This window comes from Cynoglossus semilaevis, chromosome 2 (genome assembly GCF_000523025.1).
Source record: "Cynoglossus semilaevis isolate Cse_v1.0 chromosome 2, Cse_v1.0, whole genome shotgun sequence".
In the NCBI taxonomy this organism is placed as follows: domain Eukaryota; kingdom Metazoa; phylum Chordata; class Actinopteri; order Pleuronectiformes; family Cynoglossidae; genus Cynoglossus; species Cynoglossus semilaevis.
Genome location: NC_024308.1, coordinates 3871865 through 3888545, shown reverse-complemented (window position 1 = coordinate 3888545; position 16681 = coordinate 3871865). Strand labels below are relative to the sequence as shown.

The following is a 16681-nucleotide window of genomic DNA, read 5'->3' as shown; positions in this document are numbered from 1 at the left end:
ATTGACCTTTAGATTTTGTTTCAGAAAACTCAAAAACATAGTCATTCCAATTTATTTTTACGTTTCATTTAATTTTCTTATGAAGTAAAAACTGCATCCCACGTGAATGAATGTAAATAAAACAGCACTTCTATTTATTCATAACATAAATTTAATCAAATCTGGAAAATAAACAACTTTTAAAAAATGATTTACAATTATTATTATTATTTTACCTCTGTGGTTCTCTGCAGTGATTTCACCCAAGTCAAACCTTGCTGTGTACAATCTTGTCAAATTTGTATATGTTCAGTAAAGATTATGTGTAAGTGTAGACTCCTTCTAATGGTGTGGGCCCACCACGGGCTCACAGTGGGGGCTCTATGAAGGTCTTCAAAGCAGGCCTTGAACCGTTTGGCACCCTTGGGTGGCAGCCGTCTTGGAAATTCAAACACATTCCTGCGCTGTGTAAACCGGGGCACGCCGCCCGCCGTGTCACACACACACTAGTGAACACACACACACGCACACACAGCTGCTGCGGTTTGGCCGTCACCTGAGTGGGCAGCTAATTCCACTCTAAACAGAATTAAGGTGGATTTAAGGTGGGAAGTTGTCACCCCATGATCCTTTGCAGTTACACAGAGGTGTATACAGAGCAGCCAGACGGCTGAAGGAGCTGAGCTTTCTCCAAAAAAAAAAAATAGCTGAAAGGTAGAGAACGACAGAAGTTGATTTTTTGTTTTCTTTAATTAAAGGAGCAGTTATATTGTTTTTTTACTTCAGTGTTGTTCAACTTCAGCTCAGGTCTCCTCAACAACCAGATTATTTTCTGTTTGTACAAGTGATATATTTATGTGTTGTAATTGAATTGAATTGAATTTTGTGTGTGTCTGTGTGAGTCCAGGGCTGCAGTGAAGGCAGTGTTGGTGTTGCTGCCCATTCTTGGATTGACTTGGCTGTGTGGTGTCCTGGTGCCTTTCTCTATTGTCATGGCCTATATCTTCATCCTCCTCAACTCACTACAGGTACACACACACACACACATACACACACACATACAAAGCATTGCATCACTAAAGGTCTCTAAATTGCTCTCTTGTCTGTATATTATTATAAGTATACTAATATAATAGAACATAATAAAATAGAGCAGCATTTATTGTCACTGTTGCAGAAACAATAATTTCATAAAGTAAAACCAACTGATTTAAATACGAAATCTCCAAATTTTCTGACATTGTTTCTTAATTTTATAATGTTAATATCAAGGGTTTTATTTTTGTGTGGTTTATTATTTCATAAAGGATAATAAACAGTAGTTTTATGGATTAGTGCTGAAATCCAGCAGCTTTTTTTCTGTCACATTCTGAGGGAATGTTCCCAGTCGATCGTTGTCTTGGCCACGATTTTGGGATTTGTTTTTTCATTTACTTAAGATTAAAAGAAGAAGAAACTGCAGAGCCTCGTTTCCCACTGATCTGCACTGATTAGACAGAGAACAAAGATGCACACATGCAATTCTTTCTGCAGCAGGCAGCCCCAAATTACCCAGCTTCCCCAGCGGGTCGGGATCCACCTTAGTGATTCGTAACTGTCTTTTAATCAGATGTTTCTTTAATTGAACTGTTGTTTCTAACGAGGAAATCAATAGAGGTTTTCACCTGCGGTCTAATTGTTGAGTGAGGCCCGTCTGTTGTTTTTTTCTTCCCTTGACGTCTTATTATATTTACCACTTTGACCTGATGAATTATTTTTCTTCTATTGGACTCTGACTGTATATAATTTTCTTGCCACACTGTGGGGTAACAATACAGAAGAAGAGAAGTTTTTTATGTTAGAGTAGTTGTGGGGTAACAATACAGAAGAGAAGTTTTTTATGTTAGAGTAGGGCATTCAAACAATTTTTTAAATCAGATTAATCACAGTGTATATGTGGTTAACCACGATTAATCAGGATTATTTGAGATAATTCAGCCTTCCTAAATCTGTCAAAAAATTATAAATAATTCAGTGGCGGGAATTAAAAATATGAAAAAAAAATCAAGAAAAAACGCAACGTATTATTCAAAATGAGGCTTCTTAGAGTTGGTGGATTTTAGTCGTTTCTGTTCATCTTGACAGTGGCTTTTTGGAGAGACTGGTTTTCAAACTTGAACAAAGAGTTTTTCAGCCGTAGACGAACTCAATGTCCTGCACTCAGGCGTTCTTGACGCTGAGATGGTATTTTAAATGCCGAGCACAATTGCGCATTACCTTGTTTACCATACATTTTACACTGGCAGTCTTCGGATGGTTTGCGCGACTGTTTTTCTGTGTAGAAGTAAAGAACTCCTGGTGGAGAGCAGCTGCTCTGACATAATTGAGCTGCACAAAAAAAGCTGCAGGAATCGGAACCCTGCAGAGCTTCAAGCTGCTTCAATGACACACTCTCTTGACCTTACTGCTCTCAGGTCTACAGGGGGCGTAGTGATACTTAATGGGGGTAACTCGCAAGTGGGAGTGGTGTTGCTCTTCTGGAAAAATCTCAGACATTACTATTAGGTTTGAATGTTAACTCAAATGAACAAAATTGATTTATAACAGGACTCCTCATACAAAGAAAACTAGCGTTGTATATTTTTTTCTGAAATATAAAAGTGATGTGCAGTGGTAAATATTTGACTTTTAATGAGATACATTAGAAAAAAAAACCTTTTTTTCCTCTCTAAATCAACACACAGTGATTTTATAGTTCCACATTCTTGTCTATTCACACTGGAGAACATCTGTTAACCTTCGGTTGTTATTGAAACACAGAAGTTGTTTAGTTTGTCTCCTCAGCACTAACAAAAGAACACAGTGATCCAACAGGGCTGACACTGGTGTAAACAAAAACATTCAGTCATTCTGAGGAAGTGAAACGTACAGAATCATTCCTAAAAATATTTTTGTTTTATTAAAATTTTGAGATGATTAAACCTTAATATCACAGATCTTTTTTCTTAATTCCGGTGTTTTTCTGAGTCTGTTGTTGTGGCTGAATGTGTTGACGCACCAGTCGAATGTTTCCACTTTTATCCGATGTCTCTCTGAATATGTTCACTACCGGAGTCTGATGATGTCTCTCCACCGATGTCTCTGAATATGTTCACTACCGGAGTCTGCAGTGGAATAGATCATTGTTATCGTTTAGGAGACGGTCTTGTCCTCTTCAGTACCATTGATCCCCTGGGGGGTGGGAGGGTGGGAGGGCAGAACAGTGGAACACAGTTCCACCTTAATGGCTACTCATAAAGATGATGAAATATGTGCAACTTTAGCAACAACGAATGCAGAATCTAAGCGGCGGCACGGGCAGGGGTGAAAATACAAAAAAATAAATCAATAAAAATGCTCAAGTTTTTTAAGAAATCGTTTTTTATTTGCAGCCGTTGTATTTTCATTGGGGACAGCCAACGCTACATAAAGCTTAAGCGGAAAGCCTTTACTGTTAAATCAATAAAACAGATAATGTTGACAAACCTTTTTCATTGCACTCCCTGATGCCCTCTCTGCTCTTCCTCTTCCTCTTCCATCCCAACAACCCCGTCTGAAGTGTCTCTGCTGCTGCTGCTCTTATTTCTCCCAGTGCAGGCCATTAAAACGAAAGCCCTGGAATCCATATATACTTAAAGAACTGCCCTCAGTAAACAGGCATACTTCATATTTATTTTTATTTTTATTTTTGTTTAAGTCACATCTAGCTTGTCTGGATTCTTTAGCACTTTAAATCTAGCGCGGACACAAATGTCTGGATTCTTTAGCACTTCTAGCGCGGACACATTTTTTTAAGTTCAATGTGTTTTTGCTGAAAAGAGTGGAGCCACAGAGGTTTTCACCTCAGTGTTGCAGTCTGTTGTCATTTTCATACTTTTATTTAAGCCCATAGAATATAATTAACATAGTTACACGACTAAGTTCACATTCAGTCAAGGTTGTAATATTTTCTTTCACATATTACTGTCAATAATCTTTGAGCTTCTTTCGTCAGAGTGTCTTGTATTTCTCATCAGAATCACGTCACGTTTCACTCTAAATGTACTTTTATATCCCCTCAAAGGCCATTAGTAAAAAAAAATATATATATTATTTTATTTTATTTCTTCCAATGTGATCAGCTGCATTTCTCTACTTGCGTCATATAACACCAGTGAGTGCATACACAGCCCTGAGTAGCAGATATTTGGTCCCCAGAGTCTTTTCAAACTTCCTCCTCTGAGCCTCCAGTTTTATGAACATCATCTTCACCATAAATACTGGCATGCCTCATCTGCTTCCTTATCAAGCCGGAGATAAATAGCACACAGAACACGGTGTGTTTGTGTGCGCGTGCACATTTGACAAACGAGTGTGTGTGTGTGTGTGTGTTGGAGTGAATAGGAGGGGGGGTTGCTGTTTTCCTTACCTATAAATCGCTCCACTCTCTGTCATCCAATCTCTAGGCAATGCCATTCAAAACTCGCACGCTATCCATTACCTGGGTATAATAGGCTCCTGGCCATGCAGTGTCCATCTTATTATTAGCCCATAACTTTAAACTATCAATAACTTAGAGCTGCACGGGCAGACAGAGGTGCAGAGGGAGGGGAGGATGAGGGGGAGGCGGGGGAGAAGAGGGAGACACAAGGAGGACAGAGAGGTGAAGGAAGTTAGGGAGTCACAGAGAAGAAGAAAAAACCTGCCGTTAACTGTTGTCCTCTGAAAGTTGTTCTGAGTCAAAAGTGTCCTCCGTTTGTTTTAGTGACTTTCTAGAATCTACGTTTGTCCAAAACACCTTCTTATTTTGTCTAATAAATAAATAAATACATTTAAAACAAATCTGTTATGTCGCTTTCTACCAGTGGAGGGCACCCCTGTGCTTTGTCATTACACGGAAAATATAGGAAAATCAATGAGAGGATTTATCAGACATGTTTCATTTATATTGCATTAAGGTCTTTTTTGTCACCGGCAGTGATGACAACAGTGTTTTGACTTTTACTGAAGTCAACAGTGTGGAGAGTGGTCATTAGATTTAACACTAGACAGTCATTACAGATTTACAAGTCGAATTACCCCCATTTCACACTCCAACTGAAATATATATGTATACATATACTGTATATATATATATATATGTAGTTGCCCATTATACATTGGATTGTTACAAATGTTTTTGTACTTGTCATAATAGATGATAATGCAGATAATAACAGATAATGCTCTGACTTTCTCTGTTACAAATGTTTTTGTAGTTGTCATAATAACAGATAATGCTCTGACTTTCTCTTAAACACACACACACGCCGACAGACAATAACGTTCTCACACACACACACACACACACAAAGCTAGTGGAGTGTGACATCAGAGTGTATCCAAGATATAGATATGATCAATAGTGTGTTGCTCTGCCTATTGATTTTTGCTGTATGGGAGATTTGTTGTGTGAATGAGGAACGCCTGTACAGCAGGTGGAACGACTGTGTCAGGAAGAGAGGGCTGTTTTTACGCTTCTCTGTTGTTGTTTTCTTAAAGGTTGGCGGTAATGTGTGTGTGTTTGTATACATGTAGGGAGGAGAAGAAAAGTTTGATGATTGTTATCATGAAACAGCATTGGATTATCAGGAAGAGGAAAAATAGGTGCAGACTGACGGCAGTAACTTCGGCAACGTTTCCCTGAATATTTAGTAAAGTCTATGAAAAAAATGTCCTTTCAAATCTTGGCTTGAACTTGATTTGTACTCATCAAGGTTGTCTTGAGTTGAATTAACTAATTTTTTTGTCATTTGATATATTTGTATTATTTTAATTATATATATATATATTATAAAACCACAACTGAGAAAATCTTTTCTTAATGTTGTTTCTCTGGAAATTGAACCCAGGAATGGAACCACTTCATTGGACAGTATTGTTTAATTTAAGCTCAATTCAGACATTGACAGTACACACCCGTTTAAATGGGATTTTTTCAGGAGGATTTTCTAAGTTTAATTTCAATCCTCATTGCAAGCTGTGAACTCCAATGAGACAAATGTGATTTATGAATCTGGACTAAAAAATGAAATTGCTGAATTTAACAACATGTTGTTAGATTTTAGTGAAGTAAAAAGGGGTTTAATGTGCTGTATACCGTACCACCTCAGAAATGCAGCAGAAAGAAAGATTTAACTTGTTTTTATAGGCATTTAAAATTTTCAACACTTGGTTTATCTTTAATCATGACATATTCCTTCAAAATAAAATTGCATTTAAGTAAAAAAAATAGATAAAAAGATGTATAGATTTAAGCACATATTTGTAAGATATAAATGAATGTGTCCAAACACACTGCAAAAGTAAGCCTTGTTATCTTTACGGGGGCTTTACTACCAAGTGGGCGCACAAGAATGATATATATATAAATATATATACAGTATATATATTTTTTTTCATTCAAATGTCCATTAAAAGCAAGCCTTATTTCGCTTTAACCTTGGTTTTGTTCCAGTCGTTGGCGCTTCTTTGCACGCTGTACATGCATAAGTACAGATACAGGGACGAGTGCAGAAGCACACACACGCACACATGTACACACACACACGCACAGACCCTTTCAGCAGACACATGATGTAGGGACATGTTTTTCATCCTCGGTGATTCAAAAGCACAGGACCAACCTCCTCTCCTTACTGTCTGTCTGAACATGTACATGACGGAGAGTGGCCTTTTCATACCATCTCTGTTGTTTATTCACCGTTAGCCTTTGAGATAAATCTGTCAAACTTATCACTAAAAGCTGCTTCAAATACCGAACCTTGACAGTGAAATTCTAAAATTGTTTCTTTTTGTTTATAGTGCTTGCTGGAATAAAAAAAAAAATGAAGAACTACAATGCGGGGTCGGGGGGGTGATTAAAACTCAAAGTTAATGTAGTCATAGGTGAAGTCCTGGAGATTTATTCATAAATCCATATTTTAATTAGTGTCTTTAATAATTACGGACTGGTTTTGAAAAACAAACAAATACATGCGAGGCATGATTCTTTGCATTCCCGTTGCCTAAGAAAAGAAATTCCCCCTTTGAAGAGGAGACCACTGTTTGTGCTGCATCCTCAATTACTAGCCACGGTATTAAAATAATATTCAAACGCAATACCAAGGTCAGCGCTGACTCCCACCACGCTTCTCCGAGATGGCACTTATAATGAGGATGCTGCAAAGCTTTTTAATAGTATATTTATAGTGTCTTTTGTCTCAACTTGTACTTGTTTTTCTGCCCCTTTTCATCTTTTTTTTTTTTCAATGTAATTTTGTTTAAATTTGTCAGTGTTAACTTTAGAGCTCTGTTGCACATTTCGTTAGGCTGTATGTTTACCTCCTTAAATGGAGAATTTCTTACAGATGGAGGATTTATTTGAGTTATAAACACCAAGGTTTTCATATGGAAACGTCCTGGTACAAACGCTCACGTATATACACGGCCGAGATTCACCGAGAAAGAAATCAGAGGAGGAACAAAAAAAAAAAAACACAGTAGTTTCTGCAGTGGTACTGTAAATATTAAGTCTAGGAGTAGAAGGAGCAGCTGTAGTTTGGAAGTGGGATGAGTGTGTTTTGGGACGGGGGGCGAAGGAGGGCGGTGGTGAAACACTATGCCACAGATCAGTTTTTAAAAGCCTGGGAAAATAAAGGAGTGAGAATAATAGGCTTCCTGTCAGAAGAAGTGCGAGAATTCCTGTCATTGCTCCCGTCGACCTCTGCTTGTGTTAAACCTGCTGGCATTTATTTGCCTTAGAATTACCTTCCAGCTCAATTTGGTAATGACCTGTGTCATATGAAAGCAAACTATGACTTTTGGCCCAGTCTGTCCATACCTGAGTGTGTGTGTGTGTGAGGGAGAGAGAGAGAAATAAACTAAATATTTTTATTCTTTTTTTTTTTTCATTTAATTTATTTTTAGCATTTCAGCATTTGCTGTCTGTTCTTTGATACATAAATTTGATTTTAGGAGTGGGTGTGTGTTTGACTGTCAGCAGACGTGTTATCCCATCATCAGCTGACTTCATGACCTCACTCCTTCACAATCGCCCCCTCCCTCCCCCCCATCCTCCCAGTGCCATCCACACTTGGCCGCCGACAGTTTCAGGATAAATTCCCGACATCCAAAATTGCCCGTGTCAAGAAACAATGAGCGTAGTATTTATAAGTTCACAGCCCTGTCTTTTGTGTTGGCATTCACCACATCACCCGTGCGTACTCTCACACACTGGGTAATCAGAGGTGGCTGCTGGGGGAATACCTTCAGGAGAGTCCTGGTGTCCTTTATCCTGCCACGCAGGCCCAGATCTGTGAACCCTGCCTGGACTTTGATCTATACTTTGTGGGTAATTAGTGAGAACTGGGTCATCGTGGGGCAAGAAAGCACAACCCTGTTGTTCTTCGAGTCGGTGGGTGGCAGGGAGGAGGAGATGGGGAAGGGTCGAGGATGTCGGGGGGTTAAAAGCCTGTCAAATATCAGCTCCAGTTTTCACCTGAGCCGTTTTCTTTCGGCTGCATTAAGGGTAAAGTAAATAAATGCTGCTGTCGTTCTATCTACCTGTCAGCCATAGGTGGAAAATCCGAATTTGACCAGTTATAGCACTTGAAGTCATTCTAGTCATTCTTTAATTGTTCATTTAATGTGAGCTATATTAAAATATACATCAATTTAATTTTAATACATTTTATTATTTAATTTTAAGAATATAAATCAGTAAGCTAGTGGAGTTTGCAGAAATGTTGTATTTCTGTAGGTTTGGTAAAAACAAAAACAAATGGCTCCTTCCTCTTTTTCTTCCTGCAGAGGGCGCTACAAACACAGTTAATGTGTCATGGGACATAAGTTGAGTGTGTTGGTACCACATTGTTTTAAATATTGTAACTACAATACATGAACTAATAATATACTTTCTGTTAAAAATTGGGGCTCATATAAATATTCGTATAAATAAAATTATAATGTCTGTAAGCCAAGTCAAAATGTAGTTCTGATGTACAGTAAGCACACAGTGTATCATGTAGACAAAAGTGCCTTTATTTTATTTCCCATTGACGTCAACTTTAGAAATGTAGACAAAAGTGCCTTTATTTCCCATTGACGTCAACTTTAGAGCCAATATAATTGACCACTCAGTCAACATATATTTTTGTACGTCGGTCTGTTGACGTTCTGACAGAGGAGCGCGGTGAATTTATGATTCCACCATTAGAACAAAGTCGTGGCAGCCACTTGTAAACACATCATTAAGAAACCATTTAGCACAATGTAAATCCCAGGTAGGTTTGATTTATGGCCAGCGTGTGGCGATGCCTGCGGAGTCAAACGGCTACCTGTGTTTGTTATGGCCGTCGCTGTATTGTGTGAAAGTAAATAAACACAAAGAAACCTCAGTGGCGATGTGGAGCTGGAGAACAACAGCCCAGGCAGCAGGACACTGATTGGGATGTGGATGCTAGTGGCCTCTGGAGGCCTCTCGCCTCTTCCTGCCGCAGAGTCCGGCTCGTCCCAGACAGATACCGCGGGTCATTTCCTAGACACGTCAACACACACAGATATACTGCACTCTCCCCACTGAGTGTTTACAGCCACATGCTGATTCCTATTAATCTACTTCTCACTGGTGGGTGGAGGGGGTGTGGGGGGGTTGGACGCTGAGGCCTCTGACGGTGGGTTAAAAATCCACAGCCTCACACACACACACACACACACATTGTGAAAGTCCTGCGTCTGACAGATTGTACCAGACCTGCACTCCTTTTTACACTGAGCAGATGTGGTCTCCCACTTGTTTTCCTTAGTAATTATCCCTCATTAAGTGAAAGCATGTGCCAATCAAACGCCTGGGAGAGCAGAACAGGGGCCAGGGTGAGAGAGAGAGAGAGAGAGAGAGAAACAGAGAGACCTGTAGCTTCATCTGTGCCGTTTATAAAAGCACGGTGTCATTTCAGAGTCATTACTAGATTAAAGGCAGAGCCTTTTCCACAGAGCTGAGCTGCAGCAGCTGCAGCGCTGGCATTATCACGGCTCATTTGACTTTCTAGTGGAAACAAATTTGATGATTATCACATTTAACACTTGCCACATTCAATTAAAGATAATGCCACACAGGACTTTTAATCTGATGGGGATTGTTTTCCATCATTTCCTTTGTTCCTGGCAAGGTTGTCATAAATGATTTACTACTATTTTATTGTAGGTGTAGCTGGAAAAAAACAAAATCTTGACTTATCACATATTTAGGTCACTGCATATTGCTCATGACTCATGACTACATTTAAAGATGTGTGAGTTGCTTCCCTGTGTTCAAATGTACATTAATTGTTATTGTTACACTATAAAATAAGGACAAATACGGTAGAAACAATTCTGTAGAGTATTGGAGAACAATAATGCCGTGCTTTTTGGTAGAAATGTTACATCTTGGTTCAGGAAAATATTTTAGTGTGCAGTTAGTGTGCATGCAAATGAAGCTGTAAAGTGGGGATAAAAGGAGCACTTCTTTTTAAAAATGAAGTTAGGCCTTCTCATCTAGTTGTTTCTGCCAGAGGTTTGGGTTAAATTTGATATTTAAAAACATTTTTTTAATCTATGTTTGCCCCTTATCTCCATATGTGACTGTTTTGTATCAGTCTACACAAAATTGTAAAATTAATAAATGTTAATGTTTTTTTACTGATATTCTTCCTTTTTATGGGAGGACTTTCTACAGACAGAATTATTTTTTTATTAATTACCTCATAGATCTGATAAATTCAGTTGTTATTCAGTCATATACATTTACTGACACTACTATAAAATGTTATTAAATAAAATTAAATGCTGTTTACCCTGGTAAAATATGCAAAATATAAATTTACTGACACTACTATAAAATAAGTCTTCATCACTTTTACATTATATATTCCCATAAATAAACGAAGTCAGCGGAGTCACCACTGTGAAGTCTTCTCTGTGAGTTGTTATAGTTCTGATGTTTGTGATTACGGCCCCTCTGTTCTGAGCCCCTCCCTCAACATGATCATGGACAGACCCGATCACTTCATACATAACATTTGATTCACAGCAGACCCCGTCTCCCCCCGTCCCGTCCCCCCAACTCTGAAACTCTTCTCTAACATTTACACATGTTTTATCCTCTTCGGTCTTCGGTCCTTTTTTCTTCTCCTCTCGGTTAATCTTGTAGCCGGGGCAGATGTTACTGATGCTGGAGTGTTAACCTTGGCCTGCAGTGTTTTGTATATGTATCTGCTCAGCACGGGCAGCCAATCGTAGTGCCCCTCCCCCCCCTCCCTGAACTGCAGTGTGATTGGTTAATTACTTCCATTATTGGTCAGATTTTCTTCAAGGATGAAAACAGACCAGTGAAAAAAACCCAAAACATCTCTGATGTCATTTCCTTCACATGACGGAAAACACAAGACAATTTGGTTTTGGAGAAGTTAGTGATATATGGTTGAATATATAAAACAGTTTCACTTTTTTTATTTGCAGGAGTTAATTTAAAAGAAAGCAGAATAGAAGTAAATATTTATATATATTTTTTAACCTTGGCTTTACAAAGTCTAGATCGTGTGTGTGTGCGTGTGTGCTCTGCAACACTTTCTTAACCAAGTCTTGTCACCATTTCTCTTGTACAATTTGTTTTAGTCTTTTCACCATTTCTCTTGTACAATTTGTTTTCCTGTCTTCTTTTTCTAACATTTTACATGGCAACAAAATTTAACTGCTAATTATTAGCAAACATGGCTGTTGTTGCTAACGCACCAGTCCTCCTTTTTTTCATAATTGTATATTGTCATTGAATATAAAGGATTGTTAATATATGGTTAATATATTCTTAATATGTAATTATATTTAGTACAAGAATACATAGTTCAATAATTTTGTGATAAATACAACAGTGAATACAACAACCAAACTGGGAGTATTTTTATTATTATACTCCAGAAACATGTTTTTCATTTCGCACAGCCACAAAAACACAAGTGAATCTTAACAAAAGAGAAAACGGTGAGGTGATGGGGGGGGCAGACGGCCCTGTCTTCCAAAAAAAAAAAGGAGACGAAAAGGGAAAAAAATGAAGATATATGAAGTCTTCATGTCGATGAACTACCATTCATTTTCACTTTGAAGTCCTGCGAACCGTAGTGAAGTGTGATTGCATGTGACAGTCGACGAGTCCGCCGCTTTATCATGATGGATCCACCCTGCGCCGTGGCACCGCTGCACTGCACACTGCACACAGGTGCACAGTCAGACGTAGACAGTTTTATGAATTCAGGGGCAAATGAGTGCACTGCTAACTGCTGCGATGCTGCTTTATAGTTGGGATTTTTTTTTCTGCTCAAAATCATCTGTAAATTACTGTTAAAAATCAACTTATTTAAAAACAATGTTTGAAATAAATTGCAGTTTTGCACAAAATTTACATTTGCAGTTTTGCACAACATCCTCTGATAAATCTCGCACACACTAACACACTCACTAACACACTTCTTGATCTTCTGATAAATCTCGCACACACACTCACTAACACACTTCTTGATCTGGACACATGCCATTAACCTCAGCTTGGCTCACCTCAACCAGGGAACAGGGGAGCCAACACATCCCATAATAGAGCTTGGCGCCGTCTTTCCTTCTTTTTCCCCATTTCGTGTCCAAAAGCAACTTGTTCAAACTTTGCATATTGCTTCCATTTGTCATTTTTAGTCAAGGGCACGGCGGCGTAGTCCTGTCAGTGGCACTTGCTTATTTTTTAGTTGTTCAGCCATTGCGTATGCATGGAGTGTGTGTGTGTGTGTGTGTGTTATCCTGCTGTGAATGCAGCTTTCAGGTGATTTTAAATTTGTTTTCGTGCCTACAAATGTATGCATATGAATAGGGCATCGTACACACAGAAAGACTAAAACCAAGGGCAATTCTTTGACGTTCCCTGTGCAAAGTTTGTATTATGCAAAAGAAATACTGCACCACGTATTTGTCTTCACGTGTTAGGTGCACCTGCAGCGGGAGTATATTCATCCCACACATCCAGCCCTGTCCTCCTTCCAATCAGCTCACTGTTTCTTTAACAATGAAATGAGTCTTAACAAAAGTAGAAACCAAGTCTTAATTGTCAGGTTGAACTTGTCCTCTAATTGGATGTCCCTGAGATGCTCCTTATTAAAGCTTTCTGACTAGATTTTCTTCAATGTTTGTTTTTTTTCTTTTTGTTTGTTTTTTTTATCTTCGTGACTGCTGGGATTGGCTACAGTTTTCCATGGCTTTCCATGGTTTAGATGCAATGGTTTTGCTTCCATCTGATAAGAAGCGTTGATGGTTGTTTCGTTCCAGGTTTAGGATGCAATTGTGAGCCCTAACCTGTAGGTGTCGCACCACTGGTAGATACATCTGTTAATGTGACCTTTATGACCTTGTCAGTCCTCCTGTTGTTTCTGGCCAAAATATTTTTTGATGGGTTTTGGATGGGGGAGGGGGGGCATCAGTTTTCCCCGCTGCTTCTTCTGAGCACTGTCTCTCTTCTTTTCTCTTTCACTTTAAAACTCTATGATGTTAAAGGGGGAAAAAAATACACTCATTAAGATTGGCAGTGGGGTCTCATACAGTTTGACAGGGAGCTGCCCCTGAAGGACCCACTGGTTACCTAAGTGTTGCTAATTATGCAGCTCTCTGCAGTGAAGTGTGTTTTTTCTCAGCAGTTCAAAGACTCCTGCTCTGACCCATGTGTTCAAAGTTTGTATCGGTTTTCCGTTGCCCTGTTTGACTTGGCGTCTTCGACACGCATACCCCGAAAATGTCTTGTTTAAAAGTCTGCTTGTTTACAGTTCAGTCTCTGCTAACGCCGCCACTTCATTACCATGTGTGCAGTGATACGTCAGCGGGTTCCTGTGATTTTTAAAATCATATCCAGTCTGTCCAAGTGTGCAGAAATTTGGATTATTTTATATTATTTAAGGGAAGAAAAAAAAACTCCCCACAAAGTTGATTGTTAGTTAATTAACGTCTGTCGTGTGTCAAATCCGCCCTCGTCATTCTGTTTTATGTAAACTATAAAAAAAATAAAGTCAAATAAAGTGCTCATCTGTGGTTTAAGTGCGACATCAATAACATTTGTGCTGCTGATGTAAAATCAATACGACACACACCGACACAATGCTGGAGCGATGGCAAATGTGGCGTCATTTGTCTTCAACTGGCAATAAAGATATGTCACAATTGATTTTTGACCCCCTCCCTCCCTTCAACTCCGCCTCCCTTTCACACACACACACACACACAAGCGCAGTAATCTCCCTCTCTCCATTTTTACCTCTGGTTTCTAGTCACCAGCAGGTCAACACTGTCAAACTGAATTAATGTTAAAGTGATAAGAGCTGAAAGTATGTACGGTCTGTTTGGTTGGTATCAAATATGTCAACAATCACTGATGAATTAATCAAATTAAATTGCCTTCTGAAGGAAAAAAAGTTCTGTTCAACCTCAACAAAAGTCTTCTGAAGAAAAAGTTCTGTTCAACCTCAACAAAAGCAAATCTGACTCTTCTCACACTTTGCTTTCTTTCTTTTCTCTTTCACAAAACCTGTGGTTGACATTCATCCAAATGTCAATCACTTGTGAAAGAGTGAGAAAACACAGAAAATACAAACAGAGGGCGACGCTCGTGTTCGTTCGTGAAAACAACGGAAAAACAAACTCAAGATTAATTTAAAATGGCCATATGTTGATGACTTATTTAAACATAACTACCTTCAATAACAACATTGTAGCATTGTTATAAACAGAGTTATGACAACAGGAGAACATTCAATTATTGAAGTGACCTGTGTGCGTTATTTAAAAACACGAATTTTGTCATGTATTTTGTCCTTTTTGTATTGCTGTTGTTGTAGAGATTTGAGGTTTGTAGGTGTGTGTGTGTGTGTGTGTTCGCAATCTCACACAGTGTCTGCTGTGTGTACGCTTGTGTGTGAGACTTGACACCGCAGTTTGTTGCCACGGGGTTGTGTACTCAAGTTGAGCCAGTGGTAGCGAGCAACATCTGTTTTGGGCTTGTTGTTCCTCTTGGCTGCTTTTCAATTGGATTTCCTCAAGCAGGGCCAAAAGCTGTCACCTCTGCCAGGCTCTGTTAGCGATCACCGCCGGCCCCTATATTAAGGAGGTGGTTCAGGGCTAAGCTAATAACTCTCCCCCTGCTCTCCTGAGCCACCACACACCAGTCCTGGTGCTGCTGCTGGCCTCAGTGTATGTGTCTGTGTGAGAGAGAGAGTGTGTGTGTATGGAGTGTGAGAGAGAGTGTGTGTATGTGTCCTCTTGGTTTTCCACTCCTGCAATATGTCGTGTAGAAGCAAGCTGGGTGGCTGGCTTGGGGGTCCCCTCCTCAATGTGACAGCACAAATGACTGGTGTGTGTGTGTGTGTGTGTGTATATGTGTGTGAGAGAGAGATGTCTGGTCCAAATAGCTGGAAAAGAATGACCGATCCACTTTCGTCCATCAGGGACAATAAGATGGAAACAGGAAATAGAACGCCTCCATCTCTACAAACAGCACAGATGCTGTGAAGTGTTTCTGTTCAGATGATGAGTGAAGAACACAGCATATTGACAGCACATGTTTACAAAAAAATAAAATGCATCTGCCTTCAGACGTCTTGAGACTTTCTGAAGTTTCCACTTTGTTTTTCTTCGCTCTCCGGCCAAACGAAGCTCCTCGGCTTTGGTTCCGACTTGTTTACTTCATCAAACTGTCTGAGTGGCGGGCTGCCTGTCTACCTGTCCGTCCGTCTGTCCGTCTGTCTGCCTGCGTTCGTGTCTTGATGCCAGCTCTGCAGGCCAGCTGGAGCACTTACACCGCGCTGGATTTGAACTGAGGACCTGTGAAATATCAACTTCTTCTTTCACGGCCCTGACAGACACTTTGATTTGACAAGCCATGAGCGGTTAAAGTGAAAGTTATGTATACATGTTAATTAAACTGTTTATGCTCCGAGGGGTCAGAGACATTAGCAGGTCCCAGCGCAGAAGTGTGAATTTCTTTTCTTTTTCCTCCATCGCAGCATTTTAACCTCTTCTGTCTCTCATTTCCGTAATGATTGCCAGGTGCGAGGGCAGAATTTTTTCCCTCCCCTGTATTTGCCAAGTGGCGACGCAGATAGCACTATTTGTGAAAAGTGTCTCTGTGTGTTTGAATTTAGACTTTGCTGTTTGACGTTGGATCCATTTTTTTGGCATCAGGAGACACTGAAGCCTGGAATGTTCTGTAGGGCATGTGAAGGTCTCGGTCTTCACTGATTTCAGGATTAAATGAACAATATCATTATTAGAAAAATTTATATTATAATTTTTTTAATGTTTTTTAATTGAAAAAATGTCTACAACAAGCTGAGGTCTTGTAAAAACCAGGCAATAAAAATAATGAGAATTTGCTCTTTATTACAGTGGAACAAACTTCTGCTGTGACCACAAACCTTCAAACATAAAACACTGGAAGTCTGTCTGAGATAATACATGATTGACATAATATAATATACTCATGCATATTCAGTTATTTACTATTTAACAAATGATATCGAGGTCCGTTAAAAGACCAACATCTTTATTGCAATTAATCACGAGGTCACTGTGGATTAATCCTGATTAAACCAGTGTGTCAGTATAAATCGCCCTTTAAACCACTTTA

At 39.3% G+C, this 16681-nt stretch overlaps 1 protein-coding gene across 1 annotated transcript in view; it reads left to right on the top strand.

The window, feature by feature from the left end:
- LOC103394453 (adhesion G-protein coupled receptor D2) overlaps positions 1 to 16681 on the top strand; it is a 71950-nt gene that overhangs the window by 16176 nt on the left and 39093 nt on the right. The window contains exon 20 of the mRNA XM_025053947.1: positions 887 to 1007. Coding sequence (XP_024909715.1) covers positions 887 to 1007 — 121 coding nt within the window. The remainder of the gene's footprint in view (positions 1 to 886; positions 1008 to 16681) is intronic.